The 20,842-nt window shown below is 36.6% G+C and overlaps 1 protein-coding gene across 1 annotated transcript; it reads right to left on the bottom strand.

Annotated features, from left to right (window-relative positions):
- Positions 1–10,050: 10,050 nt before the first annotated feature.
- LOC127562080 (monocyte chemotactic protein 1B-like) lies at positions 10,051–13,737 on the bottom strand. Its single transcript, XM_051997525.1, has 3 exons — positions 13,513–13,737; positions 12,120–12,234; positions 10,051–10,659 (listed from the first exon to the last, which is right to left on the bottom strand). The coding sequence occupies exons 1-3, from the start codon at positions 13,655–13,657 to the stop codon at positions 10,488–10,490; spliced, it is 432 nt and encodes a 143-aa protein (XP_051853485.1). The 5' UTR covers positions 13,658–13,737; the 3' UTR covers positions 10,051–10,487.
- Positions 13,738–20,842: the final 7,105 nt, after the last annotated feature.

The following is a 20,842-nucleotide window of genomic DNA, read 5'->3' as shown; positions in this document are numbered from 1 at the left end:
CATTTAATTAAATAGCATAGTACATAAAGAAGCAAGAATAGATTCTCTTACTTTCCTATGGTGGGGGAAAATCACTCTTCTACAGGTAGCCATACTACTAGTGTTTGGATAGTACACATGCCAAGGCTATGTGTGACTTGGGAACAAACCTAAAATATGTGTTGCTCAGAAACACAGAGAAAACATTCACTTGGGACATATGTAGAAGGGGTTCCAAAGGGTTGGTTTAAGTCAATACTAAAATCCTACTGATGTTTTCTGGTGATATCACTAATTTGCCCTTTTTTTCTGTGGGGCATGGAATCTCTGCCCTCCTCTGAGTATTGACTCCCTAGTTTCTCTTGCATTGTCTCCTTGGTCTTGAGTTCTTTGACCATCCTCTCTGCAACCATCTGATGGACTTTGATTATTTGGTCTCTTCAGATCAATCTTTTGCTCTTTGCTACCATCTACTGGATTGCAGTATCTAGGAAAAAAACCTCTCTGTGGCAGAGATAGCTACAACTAATTCCCAGCCAAACAGCTCATATACATCATCTGAATATTCAGCTTAAGATAAGACCTTGTCTTTCAAATGCTTTTTTTCCTCGTGCTTGGATCTTAGGACCCAACTCCTACTAACTATGGTCAGTTGGGATTGGAAAATACTTTTTAATTCCTGTCAAATTCTTGGCTGTGAAAGGAAAATGCTTTTCATGGAATCTTTCCTCCTAAGTGCCCTTCCACAAAATTCATAGGAGATTTTTAGGGGTCTGAGTGCTGGGGCTCCTCTTGTTGCTAGGATTTTCTTTGAATGACATGCCAGTGAGCCCTAAATAAAGCATTTAGAGACTTTGGCTTTTGCAACTGGGCTACATCTCTTCATTTATTATATATATGATTGTCTTCTTATAAAAAAAAAATTGAGGTTTTTATATATATATATATAATTTCTCACAAGAATATTTTCTTTCATGTCTTTCAAGAAGTAACCAAGAAATGTATGGAGGAAATGTAAAACAGTGCAAAAAGCATAATTTGGATTCAAATGATCTAGCTTTGAATCCTAGCTCTGGATTAGCACTTAGAGAGGAAAACAATTACCCTCTCTGGACATTTTTCCTCACCTGTGAGAAGGTTGGAATAGATGGTTTCTGAGTCCCTTCCAGCTTCAGATCTATGAGTCTATAATTCTGTGCCTCAATGATACAGAAATAGAATGTTTGAAAATTTTTCATTTACTCAAAAGGTTTCCTGATTGTCTGAAAATGAGCCCAGGATTAGATGAATGAACTGATTTGGAGAGCCCTGTATCAGCAAATCCCCAGAGTAGCCAGATCATTTTCCAGGACAGAAGATGCCCTTGTTAGTTGGACTCAGAAAACAGGTAGAGGGACAGTCTAGATGGAAATGGATAGGTAGAGACAGGCCTTTGAAACTAGTCAAGATTAGGTTACAAAGCTATGGTGCTAATGCGATTCAAATAAAACATTCACAGCATAGTATTTCTGAAAGTGTACAACTTCTTTTCTCTTGTAATTATTCAAGCAAATAGATAATCTCCTGGATAAGGGTGTTCCCTTCAGCAATGAAGATAATAATATAGGTGTGCCTTCTCATTCTGCACAGTTCTTGTCTCTGCCTTTTTCTAAGTTCATCACAGGTTATCCACCAGATATGCTGGGATTCATCATTCTCTCCTGACACCAAAAGGAACCAGCAGAACACACAATCTGCTCATTTGTTGAGCCATTAGAGTTAGGCCCCTTGAGGACAGGAACTTTTTTTGCTTGAATCTTTGCTTGAATATTTAGCATAATCTATACCATTTAATAAATATTTGTTGGTAGGTGAGTTGATCCCTTGCTATTGCCATGTTAACAATCCATTTTCTTTTTCCAGTCATTACATTTCTTGATGCATTTATTCACTCTTCATTTGTTGTGAATCCTAGAAATTTTAACCTTATGATATAGATTGTATGAAACAAAGGACTTGAAGGGAAAGACATAAGTGGGTGAGACTAGGGTAATTGAGACAGTGTCAGTGATTTAGTCAATCAATGAAAAAGCATTTATTAAATTCTCATGATGTGTCAAGTACCAAGCTTAGCATTGGGGATACAAAGACAAACGTGAAACATTCCTTCTATAGACTTTTATATCATTGAAGCACAGAATTATAGACTCATCTGAGAATGGAAGGGACTCAGAAACCATCTATTCCAACCATCCCAAAAGTGAGGAAAACGTATCCATAGAGGGTAATTGATTTCCTTTATGTCTCTCAGGTGCTAAGTGGCAAAACTAGGATTCAAAGTTAGGTCATTTGAATCCAAATTATGTTCTTTCCACTGTTGCAGATATCCTCCATGAATTTCTTTGTTATTTCTTGGAAGAGAAGAGAGGACATTACATTCTTATGTAGGGAAGAAAACATTTTTATTATATTGTATTATATTGTTATATTATATTGTGTCATGTCATATCATATTATGTCATATATATTAGCTGTATTATATTACAACTTTTAATGTGTTCTCTCATATGATTACAGAGAGAATATATGGCTTTTTAGTGAGGGAATGCTCTAGCAATTGGGTGGTGGTATAGGCAAGCACTAGGAAAAGCTTCAATAAGAAAATGACTTGATCCTTTATTTCCATCTTTCTGTCCAGGGAGAGAATTCCAAGCTTTTATTGCAGCCTTAGAAATTTGCTCATACACTGTTATGGAATAATAAATCTATTCTGAATTCTCTCTATAAAAAATAAGCATTTTAAGAGGTAGAAATTAGGAGGGAATATACACCAGTCATGTGGATGGGAGATTGAGAATGGTGTGTGAGGAACAGCAAGTATGTAGGATCAAAGAGTTCTGTCTAAGAGAGAAGTAATGATATACAAGAAGGCTCAAAAGGTAGGCTGGTGCTCAGTTGTGAAATGGTTTTATATTTGATCCTAGAGTGAATGGGGAGTCATTGCAGTTTATTAAGTAGGAGAGGGGAGCTTAATAGGACATGCTTGTAGAAAATCACTTTGGCAGTTCCGTAGAGATTGCAGTGTTTTAGAGAAAGGTTTCAGGTGGGGAGATTTAATTTGTAGACACTGGAGAGGCCCAAGAAAGAAATGATTAAGGATTAAGCTAATGTGGTGGCTGTGTAAGTGGAGAGAAAGGGGCATTTCTGAGCAGTTTTGAAGATTACCCCCTCTGGATATGTTTCCTCACCTGTGAGAGAATTACAATAGATCACTTCTTAACAATTTATTTATTAGTCATGTAGAGTGAAAGTGTGGAGTTGAGAATGATGTTATTTTGAATCTGGATGACTGGAAAGGCATGGTAATAAGGTAATAATAAGGGAATTTGGAAGAGAACCAAGTTTTTAGGGAAAGACAAGAAGTTTTATTTTAAGAATTTTGAGTTTGAGATGTCTCCAAGACACTCATTTGAAATGTACAAAGGGCAGCTGCTAATGTTGAACTGAACTGAGGAGAGAGATTAAGGCCAGACAGAGATCTGGAAGTCATCTGTTTGGGGATAGTAATTGAATTCTTAAGAACTGATAATAATAGGACAAAGGAGTTAGACAATTGGAATTTGGCTACAGCTTATTTCTGAATTAAGGATCCAAGTTTCCTCAGGGATGAGGCAGTTCCAGGGGACCAGAATCTGGTCTTCAAATCAAATAGCATTCCCTTCTGAAGTGTCTGAGGAGGGCTAAGAAGGAGACACCTCTCCTACTATGGAAAAGCCTGAAGTATAAAGACATATTTTACTGACATGATAATCCTGCCAGAAATCTTGGGAAGGAAGGTAGACATATATATATATATGGTATATAATGGTCAGACTTTCAGTCACATAGAAATTAAGCCCAAGATGACTGGACAGTACCAGATCCTAACAATAAAAACAAGAAAGTTCTTAGTGAAAAAATAAAATAAAATAGTGGGGAATGGAACCATTATGATGAATTAGAGGCAGCAACCCAGATTAACTCTCTCAACATTTCCCTCTAAACAACTTTAAATAATTCCTCAAAAAACATTTTGGAGTGCCAACAAAGATCAAGGTAAAACATTTCTCCAGCTTGAGAAAACTTAGGAGGTTTCCAGGAGGAGTGTAAAACACCAGAGTGGAGGCTACCTAGAATATGACTATGTAGTAGAAGCAACTATGCCCACAATAGCAGCAGCAGCAGCAGAAGCTTTGGGAGCTCTCAGACCAGAGACATCAAGGAAGTCGAACAACTGGTCAGAAAAAAAGGACCACAAAGTACCTGTTGCTAGCATTGGGTATAATCCGTCCTATTGCCCCTGTGCAGTTCTGGGTAAAAATTCCAGACTGAAGAGGAGGCTGATGGTCAGATACAAGGAATCAGGGGCCTGGTCATAATGCCAGGAACAAAGAGAGCACTAGTGCTTGCCAGCATATGAGTAAGGTCCCTTCCTGGATAAAGACTAGAGCATAGGCCAGGAGAGCAATGATGACACTTCTTGGATTATACCAACTTGAAAGCACAAGAAGCTTACAGATCCTCAAAAATAGCACTGAAAAGAGAAGCGCGCGCGCACACACACACACACACACATACACACAACCCTAAGCTTGGAATAGTGCCCCTCCCTTTAACCCCAGAAGCAAAGGCTAATTTTAGCATAAAATTAAAAGTCAAGAAATAGGTTAGAAAAATGAACAAAGAATAAAAAAAAAGAACCATATCATTAAAAGCTACTGTGATGACAGGGAAGTTCAAGACCCAAACTTTGAAGAGACTGATGTCAAAACAAAGGTAAACAAAATCTCAAAGGGAAAAAAAAGTTAATTGAACAGGAGCCAAACAAAAATTCCTAGAAGAGTTCAAAAAGGATTTTAAAAAATTCAACATATCATTGGAAAAACATAAGAATAAATAGAGCTTTTCTTAAAAAAAAAAAAAGTTAGCTTGTTATTCAATCTTGGATTTTCTTGACAAAGATATTGGAGTAGCTTGATCTTTTCTTTTAGATGAAGAACTGGTGCAAACAGGGGTTAAGTGACTTACCCAGGGTCACATCCCTAATATGTCCTGACTCCAGTCCAGGATCCTATCTACTAGAATCTACTGCATCATCTAACTACCCAAAATAAGTCCTATCTATCTAAAACCATCAGTAAGCATTGTCTGTAATGCGGAGATGCCTTCTCAATAAGAAACAAGGTTGTCCATTAATCCTGCTACTATTCAATATTATATTAGAAATATAATGTATAATATATAAATAACATACATATAATGCAGAAACACAATGTTATAATAAGAGTAGAAAAAAATTGAAGAAATTAGAAGAGACAAAGAGAAAATAAAACTATCAATCTTTGCAGATGACATTATGCTATACTTAGAGAATCCTAATGAATTAACTAAAAAACTACTTGAAACAATTAACAACTTTATCAAAGTTTGCTAAATAAATTCACACAAAAAATCAGTATTCTATAAATTATGAAGTCAAACAGGAAGAGAGAGAAAGAGAAATTCTATTTAAAATAATTATAGACAATATAAAATATTGGGAGTCTGTCTACTAAGATAAATCCAGGAATTATATGAACACAATTACAAAACAATTTTCCCACAAATAATGGATCTAATATAAATCTAAATAGATCAAAACAATTGGAGAAATATTAATTTCTCATGAAGAGGCCAAGCCAATATAATAAAAATGACAATTCCACCTAAATTAATCTACTTCTTTAATACCATACCTGGTCTGGCTGATATTGCAAATGATGTGGTTGTTGTAGCCTCAGGTACTAAATTTATTTATTTGTTTGTTTGTTTGTTTATTTATTTATTTATTACAGCATCAAATGTTAGGGTTTGATCGTGTGAAGTATTCACAATGACCATTCTCTTCGGCAAAAGGTGAGTTTATTTAGAATAAGTTATAGACAAAATGAAGAGATGCAATAGACAACAGGAATAGTAAATATGAAATAGAGTGGGAAAGCACATAACATGGAAAACAGTTTTAATAATTAATGATGGAATGGGCAAGTTACCTAATGGAATTTATAAGTAGTTAGGAGAAAGGAAATATCCCTAAGAGGTTGGGGCATGCTCTTAGCTGGCAGAACAAATCTTAAAAAAGGAATTTAGCACTCTAAAAGTATAAGTTAGCTATAAGAAGAAGAAAGATATCATAAGGAATAGTGGGGATTGAGAAGAGAGAATAGTAAGATGATGAGAGGAGAGATATCATGGAAGCATAGTGGGGGATCAGAGAAAAGGCACCATGGGGCATAGGGGAGGGGTAAAGGAAAAAAACACCCCAAAGTAGAGTGTCATGGTGGACTGAGCCAAAGAAAGTTAAGCAAAGATGGCTTGGGCCATAGATAGATTTTATAGAGGAAATTTAACTTCATGGATATGACTGGGATTTCTGACAGGTTATAGTTGGGCTACCCATAACCCCACAGAGGATGGACTTCAGAGTTTGACATAACTTGCATTTCTAACTGGAGAACTTCGGCAGAGGGTGGGACCATGAAGCTAAACTGATTTAACTCAGAGCCTTTTACCTGCTTTCCCCAGGGAATAATTCCATCAGTGCTCCAGTTTCTTTCTGCCAAACCTCAACCAGATACAGAGAACCTCGTAAATACCAATCAAACTACCAAAAAAAATCTTATGGAGCTAGAAAAAAATAGTAAAAAAGAATTCCCTACAAGGACAAATTCACAGTTCAGTCAACAAGCAGCAGAGAAATATAAGAGGTGATATGGTAATGTTGATGGGGTAAGATACCCTAACAGCGATGGGGGTCCCCAGGCTGGTGTCACAGGTTTTGTGAAAGAATTTGAAGTCTCAGTCTCCAAGTAAGTTTTGGCCAAAATGGATTTATTTTCACTGAGAAGTCTCAGTGGGCTAGTTCCTGGTTAGAAGTTAGCAAAGATTGGGATACAGAGTCTTGATTTTATTTAGTCTTCTACGGTTTGGAGCTAGGGAGCAATTGAGGGGCTAATTTTCAAATTAATAAGGATGGTGATTGTTTCCCTGACCAATTGGAGGTGGGAGGTTCCTGTGGGAACCAGGGAGGATGGTGGGGATGCTCCCCAAGTCTGGGAGGGGTTGAGATTCAGGGTTTTTCCAACCCAGGCCCACCCCCACCCCCAAGATCAGGGAGACACAGAGAGTCCTATTGCATCAGTACTTTGGAAAGAAGTCCTAAAGTCAGGGGATCTATATTCATATGTCACTTTGGATTTATTTGACTTCCACAGTATACAAATTAAATTGGAGAAATTAAATTTAAATTAGAAAATTAAAATCCACTGGGTGGTCATCTGGACCCAAAGAAAGTAAGAGTGTAAACTCCTTTGGGACAGGATTAGGTTTTGTCATCTGGGCTGGTAGCCAGAGATTTGAAAAGAGTGGGAAACACCTTAATCTCTTAAGCATTTGATAGTCTCAAGGCTTTTTTTTTAAAGCTCATTTTTAGAAACTGCTTTAGAAATCCCAGCCAGTGGGGAAAGGAGCCAGAATGTTGAGGAATTGGGAGAATAAAAAAGTTAATGCTCTTTGCCTGGGTGTGTGCATGTCTCTAAAATCATGCTTTGTGTGTTAGAGACTATGCATCCTTTCTCATGAGAAAGAAATGAACTTTTTTCCTACACTCATACTTGGACTTCTGATTGTTTCAGTAGTCACTACTGTCCCACACAACTTCTGTTACTTAATATTTGTGGAACATTGGGTAAATCATTTATTTAAATTTGTGCCTTGTTTTCCTCATCTGAAAAATGGGTAGATAACTCTGACTTCCTTTTCAGAACTAGATTTAAGGTCTTTCTTATGAAAGACCAATTGTGCTATGCACTGTGATAGCATTTATATTTATTTTTCCCTAGTTGTTAAATTACTCTGTTGTCTAGAGATTTCCAATGTCAAATACTCTTCTCTCTCTGTCTCTGTCTCTCTGTCTCTGTCTCTGTCTATGTCTCTGTCTGTCTGTCTCTCTTTTTTCTGTTTGTCTCTCCTCCTTCCCTTTTCCTCTCTCTCTTTCTCTTCCCTCTCTCATAAAATTATGGTCTCTTTATCTCTCTATCTGTCTCTGTCAACTGTCTGTTTCTGTCTATCTCTGCTTCTGAATCTCTGTCTCTCTTCTCCACCCCACCCCCCTACCTCCCCAGAATAAAAATCATGGTTCCTGACCCATCTTGCTCTGCTCTAGGAAAATTTTACCTGTTTAAAACAAATCGTTATCATCAGTGTAATCTCTGACTCAGACTTTCTTTCCTAGAGCTCTTGCAGTTTTGGCTGAGTTTATTTGTATGTATCTAACCTTAATCTTTTTGATCTCCCTATTATAATTCCAATTTCCTTTATTATACTTCTAAGTATGTGCTTTGTGGATACAAACAGGCTTGTTAACGGTTCATTCTCCTTAATGCCAAAGTACACTGACTCTAATCTTGATCTACCTCTTATAATTAAACTGCTATTATCAAATTGTCTGGAACAAAGGCTTCTTCTCCACCCCTTTCCTTTTTTAAATACTAACAACCCACAAAGTTGTCCTTGCAGAAATCTGGATCTGCTCAGGATCAGGTTATTTGGAGTTGAAGAAGAAAAGGAGGAGGAAGTGTACTGCTGGAGAAACTGAGGCAAGACAGAGATTAGGGTTTTTAATATTTTAATAATGGAGAATTTGGGCTAGCGAAGCCATACTAACCATAGTCAGCTAGCTGGATTGGACTCTTGTCTCAAAGCATCCAGCAATGAGCAAGTAATTCCAGAGACTTTAAAGGGCTCCAGAAATCAGGGAAACAAAGTCAAGAGTGGGGCAGAGTACTGGGTAAGTGGAAATTCCAGGAAGGACCATAACTTTTTAATTCTGACAGGTTGGGGTAAAGAAGATGGTCTAGCAGGAGACAGGAAGTCTGGGCCAAGGAGATACCTAAATATTTGAGATAAGCCATCTGGAGTTTTATGACTCTTTGGAATATGAGAGTGGCCAGAGCTTCAAAGGCCCTAATTCAGTCCTAATGGCCAGGAAGAGGGATTGCCACCAGGGAAACTGAGGCAGAACAATTCATGGAAACTACTCTTCTCTCTTTCTACACTCTTTCTCCTGAATATTCAAATCATTGAATTATCTTGGAGGGTCTCAGCACCATGATTTTGACCAACCCTACCTGAAATGGATAAGTCAAAATAAAATTAGAAAAGGTACAAAGACCTATGGTGAGAGCAAGTCTCTTCTTGTTAACAGCCTTCCTCCTTTAGGACAGCACAGAGGCCTCCCTGTTGCAAGCATGTCAGGCCCTCTGGAATTCTGGAGCACCATCTCAGCCAGGGAGTCTAGTTTGAGATGGACAATCCAATGTGAGTTAGGTCTGCAGTCATTTATGCACTTAACTCAGCATCTGCTTGTAGAGGGAGCAGCAGAGCTCAAGCAATTGTGCTGGCCCTTCTAGGAGTAGCATTGCACAGGTGTCAGAGACTCAAGGGATTGCAAAGGGGGGCCAAGGAAGAGGAGGTGGTTAGGACCCCTACATATCTAGCACTCAAGACCTCATGTATTCATGTAGCTCTATTTTATTGGGGAATCAAGTGTGTGTGTGTGTATGTGTGTGTGTGTGTGTGTGTGTGTGTGTGTGTGTGTGTGTATCCTCTCTATGTGAACATATGGATGTGCATGTATGATAGAATGAAGAGAAATACTCAATGAGCACCAAAAGATGGATGTAAGGGATAAATTTAGAGGACAGGCCAGCCTCTTCTTGACTTCCATTCACATCCTCTCGTTTACTTTAACATAATGAACTGGCTTAATTTAAGGTTGACCTTTAGATAGTTCAGGAATAAGAATTTCCCAGAATAATTAAATAGGTCAAATAACTTGATGAAAAACTGCCTCTTGTTTTGGTAAATAGAATACAGGATACAGAGGGCATAACAAAATTTTACAATCAATTGGAACAAAGCTCTTGTCTATCATCATTCTATTTTATGGCCTTTAATTCACCCCTCCACACACACACACACACACACTGAAAAAGAGAGCCAAACAATCCAAGATGTCACAAATATAGTTCTTTATTCTTCTAGAACCTGCTCTCCACTCTACTCCTTCATCTCAGCACCCTCCCATACTAGGTGATTTCTTCTCTCCCCACATGCACATACATACAAAGAAGAAAATGCAGTTGGCAATTTACAAACAAAAGCCTATTTTCCATAATAACATTTTCCCAGACAACTCAAACATCATTCAAACAAATTCTTGCAACTTTCTCCTGTGAGAGAAGAATTTCCCCCATTTTTAAATGAGATAACTAAGTCCCATAGATATTCAATGACTTGCTTAAGAGTTGGTTACAAAGAAAAATAAATAAAAATAAAGGCACAAATATTTATGGCACATTAAATTAAATAATAATAATCTAAATAAAAGTAAACATTTAAATTATAACAAATGTCTCAGAGAACAACTATGGGAGATAGGAAAAAATACATTATTCTTCACTCGTGGTTTGGTTCAAGGTCAGATTGGGATAAGAGGAAGTGGTTAAGGTCTTCATAGGCTTCATGGTCTTGGTTTTCATATCATCTAGGTTCTTCATAAGATTCTGGACCCACTGATCCTTTGGGTTAGCACAAATGTTAAGGCCACGGCGGGTCTCAAAGCTGTGGAGAAAAGAGACTTTATAAGAGCTTTTATCGCATATTTTTGTTATTTTAGCCAATGTGATTGAACCATTCTCCCCTAAACCTGCTTTCCACACCAATCTTGACCCTCTCCAAAATTGAAATGGGAGGAGGAAATGCCTCAGAAGCTGACTTTAAGAGAATCTGATGCTCATTACTAGTAGAGATGTCCTGGCTTTTGGGACAGTTTATAAAAGTATATCTAAAGTAGGAAATAGGTGGTTAACATAGAATGATGAGGAGTAACTGAGCAGAAGTGGATGATTTGGGGATCAAAGGAAAAAACCAAGCAAAGTTTAGAGACCAGTGACATTTCAGTCTTTTGTGTGTATCCTCTTTTCCCTCTGCCCAGTTGCATGTCATCTTATTCCACCTGCAGATCCCAGAATCTTTTTGTTCTTTCTTGCTTTTCTGAATTTGAAATCTGTAAATCCCAGAGTTGTCTTTTGGAGCTCCTTATATGGAACTATAGAATTAGAGAATGTTAGAGTGGAAAGAAATCTCAATGATTATCATCTCATTTTTTAGAGGAGCAAAACAAACCTCTGAAAGTAGAAATGCTTTGTTCAAAGACTCAAAGACAAATTGGGAGATTTATTTCTTTGGGGGAACAGGTCATAGACCTAGAAGCAAAAGGATCCCTAGAGGCCAAACTTGAGGAAACCAAGATTTAGGGAGATTAAATGATTTGCTGCTTTTCACACAGATATAAAGCATCAGAGCTAGAATTTGAACCATTATTCTTTCTATTCTACCTATTCTATCCTTCAAATATGGTAGATCTTTCTGAAAGAACACCAAATGAAGAATTAAGAGACTGGGTTCTGCTACCCAATGGCTGTGAGACTTTGGATAAATCACTTGAATGTCATGGATCTCATTTTCCTCATCTATAAAATGAGGAGGTGTGTGGGGGGTGGATGATGAAATGGATAGAAAAACATCCTGAAGTCAGGAGCACCTTAGTTCACATCCAGCCTCAGACACTTAACACTTACCAGCTGTATAGTCCAGGCTAAGTCGTTTAAGCCTTACTACTACTGCTACTAATAATAATGATTAATAAGTGAAATGAAGAAGTTGGATTAGAGAGATATCCTCTGTGTGTCATTCCAGTTTTTGTATTCTATGGTTCCAACATTCTGCTCTTGTCTTGGATTTGTTAATGTCAGCATTTTTTATATTGTTCCTTTTAATTTTTCCTTTTATTATTTCATTTCCTTTTATCCCTTTAAATTTTTATCAACAGAATCAATTATATGAAAAAAAAATCCCTTAACTAGTTCTTATTTCCAATACACAAAGTCCTAAAAGCTCTATTCTTGCTTCTTCAAATGTCAAAGACTGATTCAACTTCTACTGCCCCCATTCCTTTCTCCCCTGGTGTGTAGCCAATGCAGTAATTGTGATTGGGGTGTTGTTGTGTTGCAATAACTTACATCACTGCTTCCTTGGAGCACATGCTGTTGGTGTTCTTATAGCTGACCAGCAATTTCAAGGGTATCTTCTTGTTGGTAAATTCAAAGCAGCAATTTTCTGGAGCAGAGACTCCATCTGAATCAATTGAGACAATATAGATAGATAGATGATAAATAAATAGATAGATAGAAAGATAGATAGATAGATAGATAGATAGATAGATGATAGATAGATAGATAGCATCTGCTACATAGGAGGTGCTAAAAGCATATTTGTACCCTCTCTCCCTCCCCTTTGAACAAAGCCCAAATAAGAAAGTTTAGGATGCTTTATTCTTCCCCCTTCCACCAAAGATAAGTTATTCAATAAAGGGAATCCAAGAGAAGGAAAGATATGAAGATCAAAACCTTTCATTCATAATTCTGAGCCCTGACTCTTTTTTTCCCCCTGCTTCAGGTTCAGGACAAAAGTGAATCCCAGGGCAAAGTTATGATATAGCATTAAGGGTGTAGGTGGGTTTAATTATTGTCTTTGTTGCTCCACCTAAAAAAGGGGAGGCTTCATAGCAATATTATTTCTACCTCAAAAGTTTTTGCAATGCAATTAAGAGGTGTAAGGTGAGTTGAGATTTGGAGATTCCAAACTCTAGACCTTCAGTTATATGTTCATTACTGTCTGAAGAGGCTAGGTTGCACAGAAGGTAGAACCCTGGCCCTGAAGTCAGGAAGATCCAAATTCAAATACAACTTCAAAAAACTTACTACTTGTGATCTCAGTCAAGTCATTTGATCTTTTTCTGTCTCTGTCTCCTTAATTGCAAAATTGGGACAATATTTCTCCTTACTTCTCTGGGTTGTTATGAGATTAAAACGGAATCATAGTTTGAAATATAATAATGCCTGATACATATAACAGACACTTAATGAGTGCATGTTCCCTCCCCCTTCCCTGTAGATAAATAGGTATGCAGAGTTGAAATTTAAACCAAAAGCTCTTGTAGTATACTGATTAAAAAGTCAAGCTAATTCAATGTCAGGCTCAGATTCTGGGCTTCCATACTATATTCTGTAAAAAGCTCCTAGAGCTTAGTTCTAGAAATCCCTCCTAGAGTAGAGCCTTTCTCTTGGAGAAGATGACCCATCATTGTAGGCGATACCAGGATATAAACCATGCTTATTTTAAGATGGAGTGACAGAAAGCACTTTAAATTGGGAGTTAGGAATTTTGTGATCTAATTCAAGCCCATTACCAATTATGTATTTCATTAAACGAGTCATGTTCTAGCTCTCTATTAAATAAAAAGATTCCATGAGATCTAAGGTCTCTTCTAGCATTGACTGAAAAGAAGATGAGAACATATATCTTATGGGAACTGTGGGATGGAGGCAAGAAAGGAAAACAAAGAACAATTACCTGGTATAGTATAGACCTGATAGATGATGCAAGCAGTGAGGAGGATCATGGGCACTCCAAAAAGCTTCATGGTTCCGTTAGGAAGGAAGCAGGCTTTTGGATGATATTCAATAGCTTCTGAGGCTCTGACTGCTTTACTGATCATTTGACTCTTTTTTTCGTCCTTTTAAAGGGAAAGAAGAGGACTCCGGAGGGACAAGGTGAGGTCATCATTGGGTTGGTCAACTGTGAAGAGACTCCTAAACCTGCTGAGCACACAGCATGGATCTGGGGACTTTGCAAGGAAGTGAGAGAGGGAAGCTGTGGTTTTGAGTTATGCATAATTCCAAGTTGGTACTGACATGATAAGACCATGAGCGAAAAGAGCTCTGCCTAAGATGACTTCAGGAAGTGAGCTACCAGAGCTATTTTAAAAAATCTAGCTTTTTCTAAAATCCTTTTCCTCAGAAACAGAAGTGAGCGGGGAAACCAAGGTCAGAAAAAGGTCTGTAAAGATTTGAGGATCTTCCTGCTCCTGCCCAATTTTAGAGCAGAAATCAAAAGCCTCTGGATGAAGGAAACAGTAGACCTTCCTTGGTCTTTCTTAAAATAATCAACAATCCTTGGTATACTAAGACATTGTTGGTGGAGTTGTGATCTGATACAATCATTCTGGAGAATAATTTGGAACCATGTCCAAAGGCTATCAACTGTGCATATCCTTCGATTCAGCAGTGTTTCTACTGGTTTTGTATCTCAAAGAGTTCATAAAAAAGGGAAAAGAATCTACATGTGCAAAAATGTTTATAACAGTCTTTTTTAAAATGGTGTTGCACTGGAAACTGAGTGGATCCCTATTAGTTGGGGAATAGCTGAATAAATTATGGTATGTGAATTTTATAGAATCTTATTGTTCTATAAGAAAAAATCAGTAGAATGATTTCAGAAGGGCCTGGAAAGACTTACATGAACTGATGATAAGTGAATTGAGTAGAACCAAGAAAATATTATATATAACAACAATAAGATTATATGATGATCATGTGGCTCTTTTCAACAATGAAGTGATTCAGGCTAATTTCAATAGAATTGTGATGGAGAGAGCCATCTGCATCCAGAGAGAGTACCATGGGGACTGAATGTGGGTCACAACATAGTATTTTCACTTTTTTCATTGTTGTTCACTTGCTTTTTCTTTCTTTTTCATTTTTTTTCTCCTTTTGATCTGAATTTTCTTGTTCAACATGATAAATGTGGAAATATGAATAGAAGAATTGCATATGTTTGATATATATATTGGATTGCTTGTTATCTAGAAGAGGAAGGGGGGAGGAGTAAGGGAGAAAAATTTGGAACTCAGGGTTTTGTAAGGGTGAATGCTGAAAACTATCTTTGCATATATTTTGAAAAAAAATTATTAAAAAATAATCACCAGTCTTTTAGGACAGGAAGACAATAGAAGAGATGGGGGACCTTTCTTTCTCCCCAGTGGGCTCTCTCCAAGAAATAGGTGAGACAATGCAGAAGAGATTCTGCAGTAGCATACATGGGATCAACTGCAGTTACAATGATTTGAGTGTATTTTCTTTACTATTCCCTATATGCGACATGCTCTTTCATACTTGCACAGTTCTGCTTAAGCTGATCCCTCTTTCTGTGATCCTTCCCTTCCTTCTTTTTGTTATGCCTCAGTTTCCCTGAATTTTTTTGCCTCAGTTTCTCTGTTGGCAATTCCCCTCCACCCCCACCCTTTCCTGGCCATTAGGACTGAAATAATTAGGGCTGCAGAGCTCTGGCTATTCTGCCATTTCAAAAAGTCATAAAACTCCACATGGCTTATCTCAAATACTTGGTTATCTTCTTCCTCAGAATTCCTATCTCCTGCTTCTTTATGCCCACTCTGTCAAAATTAAAACATTATGGTCCTTCCTGGAATTTTCATTCGCCCAGTGCTCTGTCTACCTCCCTTGCCTTTATTTCCCTGATTGCTGAGCTCTATAAAAGTCTCTGGAATTACTTGCTCATTGCTGGATATTTTGAGCCAAGCTGTCTGGCTAGTATGGCCATTACCAGTCCAACAATATTTTATTAAAATATTAAAAACTTCTGATCCCTGTCTTGCCTCAGTTTCTCTGGCATTACACTTTACATATTAATACACTAACAGCCTTGAAGCTTAGTCTATCTCCCATTTTTTCCCTATAGAATTCCTTGAGTATTATAGCCAAATTTAAAACAAACAAACAAAAAAAAAAACATTTTGAGAGTCCATAGGACTTCAATGGGCTTCTCCAGGGTTCTTTTAAAAAGCATAAGAACCTTATTTATGTATTCTCTCTTAATGATACTATCCATTTTTTTGTGGCTTCAACTTTTACCTCGATGTAGATAATTCATAAAGGTTTATATTAAGTCTTCAATTTCTCTCCAGCGCTTCAGGTCATTCAATGTGCTCCTTTGTCTGTCTGTAATATATATATTTTTCTTATTACACTCATACTTACAAGATCATAGATTACAGATTTAAATTTCTCTAATTCTACCTCCTCTCTACTTTATAGAACAATCAAGTAAGAATCAGATAGGGTAGATGATTTTTCAAGGTCACAGGAAATTAGAGACAGAACTTGGATTTCATCTGACTGTAAACCCAACACTGCTTCCATAGAGCTACATTGTGTCACTAACATGACCCCCACTTGTACTGCTCTCCTCTCCCATTTCATTCTATTTTCTTTCAGCACTTTGTCTTGCTTAGGAGACAATGTTCTGTAATATAAAGAACACTTAATATGGAAGAAGTGTTGAATAACAGGGATTTTAAGGTTCTTTGCAAATTTGACTTTCTATGGCCATATGATTTGTGAATTTCATAGAAGAAAATTTATATTTCTGGGTTTATTAGCACTATAGCAAAGGAAGAATCTAAGCCATGTGCCATGAGTAAAAACTGCTTTTGGCTCTCACTTGATAAGTTAATTTTTTTTAAATTATCATAATCCTCCATAGCATTTCTTTTAAGGGAGCATTCATCCATATAGTTTTTAATAGTTTGCAATTCTTTTGAGGACTATTTGTTCATATCTTTTGGCAACTTATAACTATTAGGGAATAATTCTTTCTGTGTGCCATTGTAAGGGTTTGTGTGTCTGTCTTATTGTTTCTGTTTCTCTGGTTGTCTTTATCTCTTCTCTTTCTCTCTCTGAGAGTAGAAATAGTTTAAAATCCTTCACCATCAGTGAATTATACATATATATATATATATATATATATATATTCTCTGACCTATACATAGCTTAATATTAATGATGAGAATCATCATATCCAATTATTTTTGTTGTCATATATTTCATATAAGTTTGTATGATTTTGATGTGTATTTTGGTCCAGAGTTGAACAAAGTCTTTAAGACAGATTTTTCCCCCTCTCTGGAAGTGTGTGTGTGTGTGTGTGTGTGTGTGTGTGTGTGTGTGTGTGTGTATGTGTGTGTGTTTAATAATCATCAAACAAGAAACACAGTAGATCCTATATACTTTATATATTTTAGTCATCATATTATTAGAAGCAATATGACCCACTTTGGTATAGACCTTTTGAAAATAAGCCTATTCCCTTTATTCCTGTTATTGAACATTCCTTTAATCTATTTGGTGATTATTTTAATAAAATCCACCTATATAAAACATAAGTTAGTTCATATTCTCATGGACTCTTTTTTCTCTCTCATTTTTATTGAAGCTTTCTATTTTCAAAACATATGCAAGGATAATTTTTCAATATTGACCCTTGCAAAACTTTGTGTTCCAATTTTTCCTCTCCTCCTCTAGATGCTTCTAATAATATGTAAATCAAATACAGATATACATATTTATACAATTAGCTTGCTGCACAAGAAAAAACTGATCAAAAAGGAAGAAAATGAGAAAGAAAATAAAATTCAAGCAAATAACAACAAAAGAAATGAAAATACTGCTGTGATCCACACTCAGTTCACAGTCTTCTCTCTGGATTGAGATGGCTCTAGTTCATGGACTCTTCTTTAGGGGAATATTATTATTATTATTAAGGCACAAGAGTGTTTTCCTCCCTATATTTTTAGTGCTTTTCTTCTATTGAAATAATAATTTCAGTAAAGTAACAATGTTAAAAAATAAAATTACCAACCTTTTAAAAATGTCAACAACCAGAAGGAAGAAATTATCTAAGGGGAGTTAAGCTTTCAAGACATAAACAGAACCTATACAAATATAATCCTAAAATTGAATTAACATAAAGGAAGATAAAATAATTGGAGGAATATTTACTGTTCATGGTTAGGTCGTATTATGTTCTTTTTCTTCTTTCTTCTCTTTTTACTACTACTACTACTACTACTACTACTACTACTATTACTACTATTACTACTATAGATCTGTGATTGCATTGGTATGAAGATTTCTTGGTAAGGAACTTCCATCAAAGCAGATTGCAGCATGCTTAAAATATATGGGCTTAGTGAATTGTCCATGGCTCTAAAAAGGTAACCAAGTTACTCAGAAACATATATCCAGTAAATGCCAGATATGAGATTTGATGTTTTCCTGACTTCACTGTCAGCTCTCTATCCATTGATCCATGATGCTTATCTTAAATTTAAAATCACACTATCTAAATTAATTCATTTCTAAACAGTTAGATGATACAATGAATGGAATGCTGGATCTGGTGTCAGGAAGATCTGAATTCAAATATGGCTTTACATGATTACTAGCTTTATAATGTTGGACAAGTAACTTAACCTGCATTTATTTCAGTTTCCTTAAGTGTAAAATGGAAATAATAAAAGCATCTATTTTCCATAGTTGGTGTGAAGATAAAATGAGATAGTATTTGTAAAGTGCTTTGCAAACCTTTAAGTATCACATGAATTCAATTATTCAAACTACCAAAGGATTAATTTATAGGATAAGAAAAAAAATCATTTGAAAAACAAAAAAAAATTTTCAAGTGAAATCATAGGAAAATGGAAGATCCAAAAAGGTAGTAGCATTATCAAAACTTTATTGAAATATTTGATAATAGTTTAAAAAAAAAACAAGCAGAAAAGCATATTAATGGAACAGTGGATAAGCTGTACACAGACCATGAACTACTGGAAAAAAGACTCCTTAATCAATAATAACTGCTGAGCATATTGAAAAACAATTTGAGAGCAATTAGATTTAGAAAATCTTATACTTTATTCTTTAGTAAGTTACAAATAGATATATTTGTATATATAATACAAGATCATATAAGAAAAATTAGGGAAAGAAAATACCATTTATACCTATAGCTAGAAGAAAAATTCAAAATCATAAAATAGATCACTAGAGACAAAAATGACAATTTTAATTATATGAATCTTCTGCACAAATGAAAACAATATATATTTTTTCAAGTTGAAAATGTTGATTAGTGTGGGGAAAAATTTGTATCAAAATGATCATAGGATATGAACAATTTTCAGATGAAGAAATTGAAACCATTTCTAGGCATATGAAAAGGTGCTGTTGAAATGGACAAATCCCTCCTTTCCGCCTCGGGCCAGCAGAAGAAAGTTTGCTTAGTTAGATTGGGGATTTCTTTTGTATTTCAAAAGGCCGGCTCAACAATGCCCTTAAGAGCATCTGTTCCAGGTGGGTGGTGCTCGATACTGATCTATCTATGTTAGAATATCTGCTCCCACCCTCCTGTTGTAAAATGCTAATCACAGATTCCAATGTAACAAAGCCAAACAAAAAAATGTTTATAAGGCTGTCTTTAGTTCTGTAAAGCATGGAATTCCATCATTCCATCCCAAGCTCGGTACCAAATAAATTCTAAATCTTCCTCATTGCGGCTGTCTTGAATTTTATTGCTTGGGCTATTTCATTTGGAGGTTCCCACCGAGATAAGCCTTTGGCTTAGTCTGACGGCCAGTCCCTCTCCCTGGAGGGCGAAGGGGATTACGGATCCTGGGGGTGGCCACCGAGAGATTTTCCTTGGCCCCTGGTGTCCAGTAATCTCTCTTCTGTGAACCAGGAGAGTGAGACCCAAATTTTGAATTTGGTCCAAAAATTGGCATGAAGCATTCTAAAAGCCAGTTCTGGTTATTCTGAGGGGCCCCTGCAGCTGCATCTGCAGTTGCCTGTCTGTTGAGTACTCCTGATTCTGTGTGGGTGGGGCTCAGCTGGACGCAGTGTTTACAGCACCCCTGCTGACTCTTCATGGGACGCCATCGTGAGAGTCCTGACCTGGTTCTGGAAGACTAGTCTGTATATTCTGTATGTTCTGTGTGATTTGTCTGGTGTTCTGTGTGTTCTGTATGAAAAGCTTTGTTAGTTTCAGCATTTAGAAGAGTAAGTCTGTCTGAGTACCTTTTGGGGTACCATCTGGTTCTGGTTCTGGTTAACTGTGTAGTCTGTGTGATGTGTGTTCTATGTTCTGTGTGATTTGTTTGTCTGTTATGTTGTTGGTTGGAAAAATTTTAAGAACAATGTTGCAACTGTGCTTAGTGAATTGGAGCTCCACGTGTATCTGTGTTAGAAGTTAGCAAGCTTGTAAGAGATAAGAATTCAGCCTCTGTGTTGCAGACTTAGAAAATATCCACAAGTTTGCAAAATTTCTCTCTCTCTCTCTCTCTCTCTCTCTCTATATATATATATACATATATATATATATATATATAGAGAGAGAGAGATAGAGAGAGAGAGAGAGAGAGAAGAGAGAGAGAGAGAGAGAGAGAGAGAGAGAGAGAGAGAGAGAGAGAGAGAGAGAGAGAGAGAGAAGAGCAGTGTGCAGTGTGCTAACATTTTAAAGGAAAAAAGTTTGAATGGAATATCTAGGCATTCTCTGTGAAGGCAGAGAAAAGCACTAAATGGGTTTGGAAGTTCACAGAAACCCCTTTGGATTCCGAAATGGGAAAAGGGAATTAAACAAACTTCTCTCTGGGGGTGGAGGTCTTGGAAACAGCCTCTAGTCTGTTTGCTGATTTAAGAGCTTTGTTAAGTTTTAAGAACAATGATTAAGGAAAATTTGCTTGTGATTTTAAATTTTTTTTTTAAGGAAAAGCCTACTAGAGTAAAGGGCAATAAAAAGCTCTGGAGATAAGATGCTAATAGCTGTTAGAAGAAATGTGGTAGAAGAAAAACTTTTAAAAACAGCTGTATTAGTTTGATTCAGTTTGTTACCTTCTGAAATATATTGAGTTATTTGTTAACATAAGTTATACTTTAAATCCAGCTCTGCTGGACATGTATGGGTTTTTATGGAGGTTTGGGCTATTTACTATAGTGTGAATCTTACAGGTTTTTGAAGGAATGCAGGTGATTCGGGAAGGACTGATTTGTAG

This window comes from Antechinus flavipes, chromosome 4 (assembly GCF_016432865.1).
Source record: "Antechinus flavipes isolate AdamAnt ecotype Samford, QLD, Australia chromosome 4, AdamAnt_v2, whole genome shotgun sequence".
Lineage (NCBI taxonomy): Eukaryota > Metazoa > Chordata > Mammalia > Dasyuromorphia > Dasyuridae > Antechinus > Antechinus flavipes.
Note: the sequence above shows the minus strand (reverse complement) of the source record. Positions and strands in the feature narration are given on the sequence as shown.

Excerpts from the sequence above, each read along its gene's own strand:
- LOC127562080 (XM_051997525.1), bottom strand. The coding sequence starts at position 13,657 with ATGATCAGTAAAGCAGTCAGAGCCTCAGAAGCTATTGAATATCATCCA. Across the intron at positions 12,235-13,512 it reads TCAGGTCTATACTATACCAG|ATGGAGTCTCTGCTCCAGAA; the intron begins GTAATTGTTCTT and ends CAATTGATTCAG. Across the intron at positions 10,660-12,119 it reads TGCTCCAAGGAAGCAGTGAT|CTTTGAGACCCGCCGTGGCC; the intron begins GTAAGTTATTGC and ends TTTTCTCCACAG.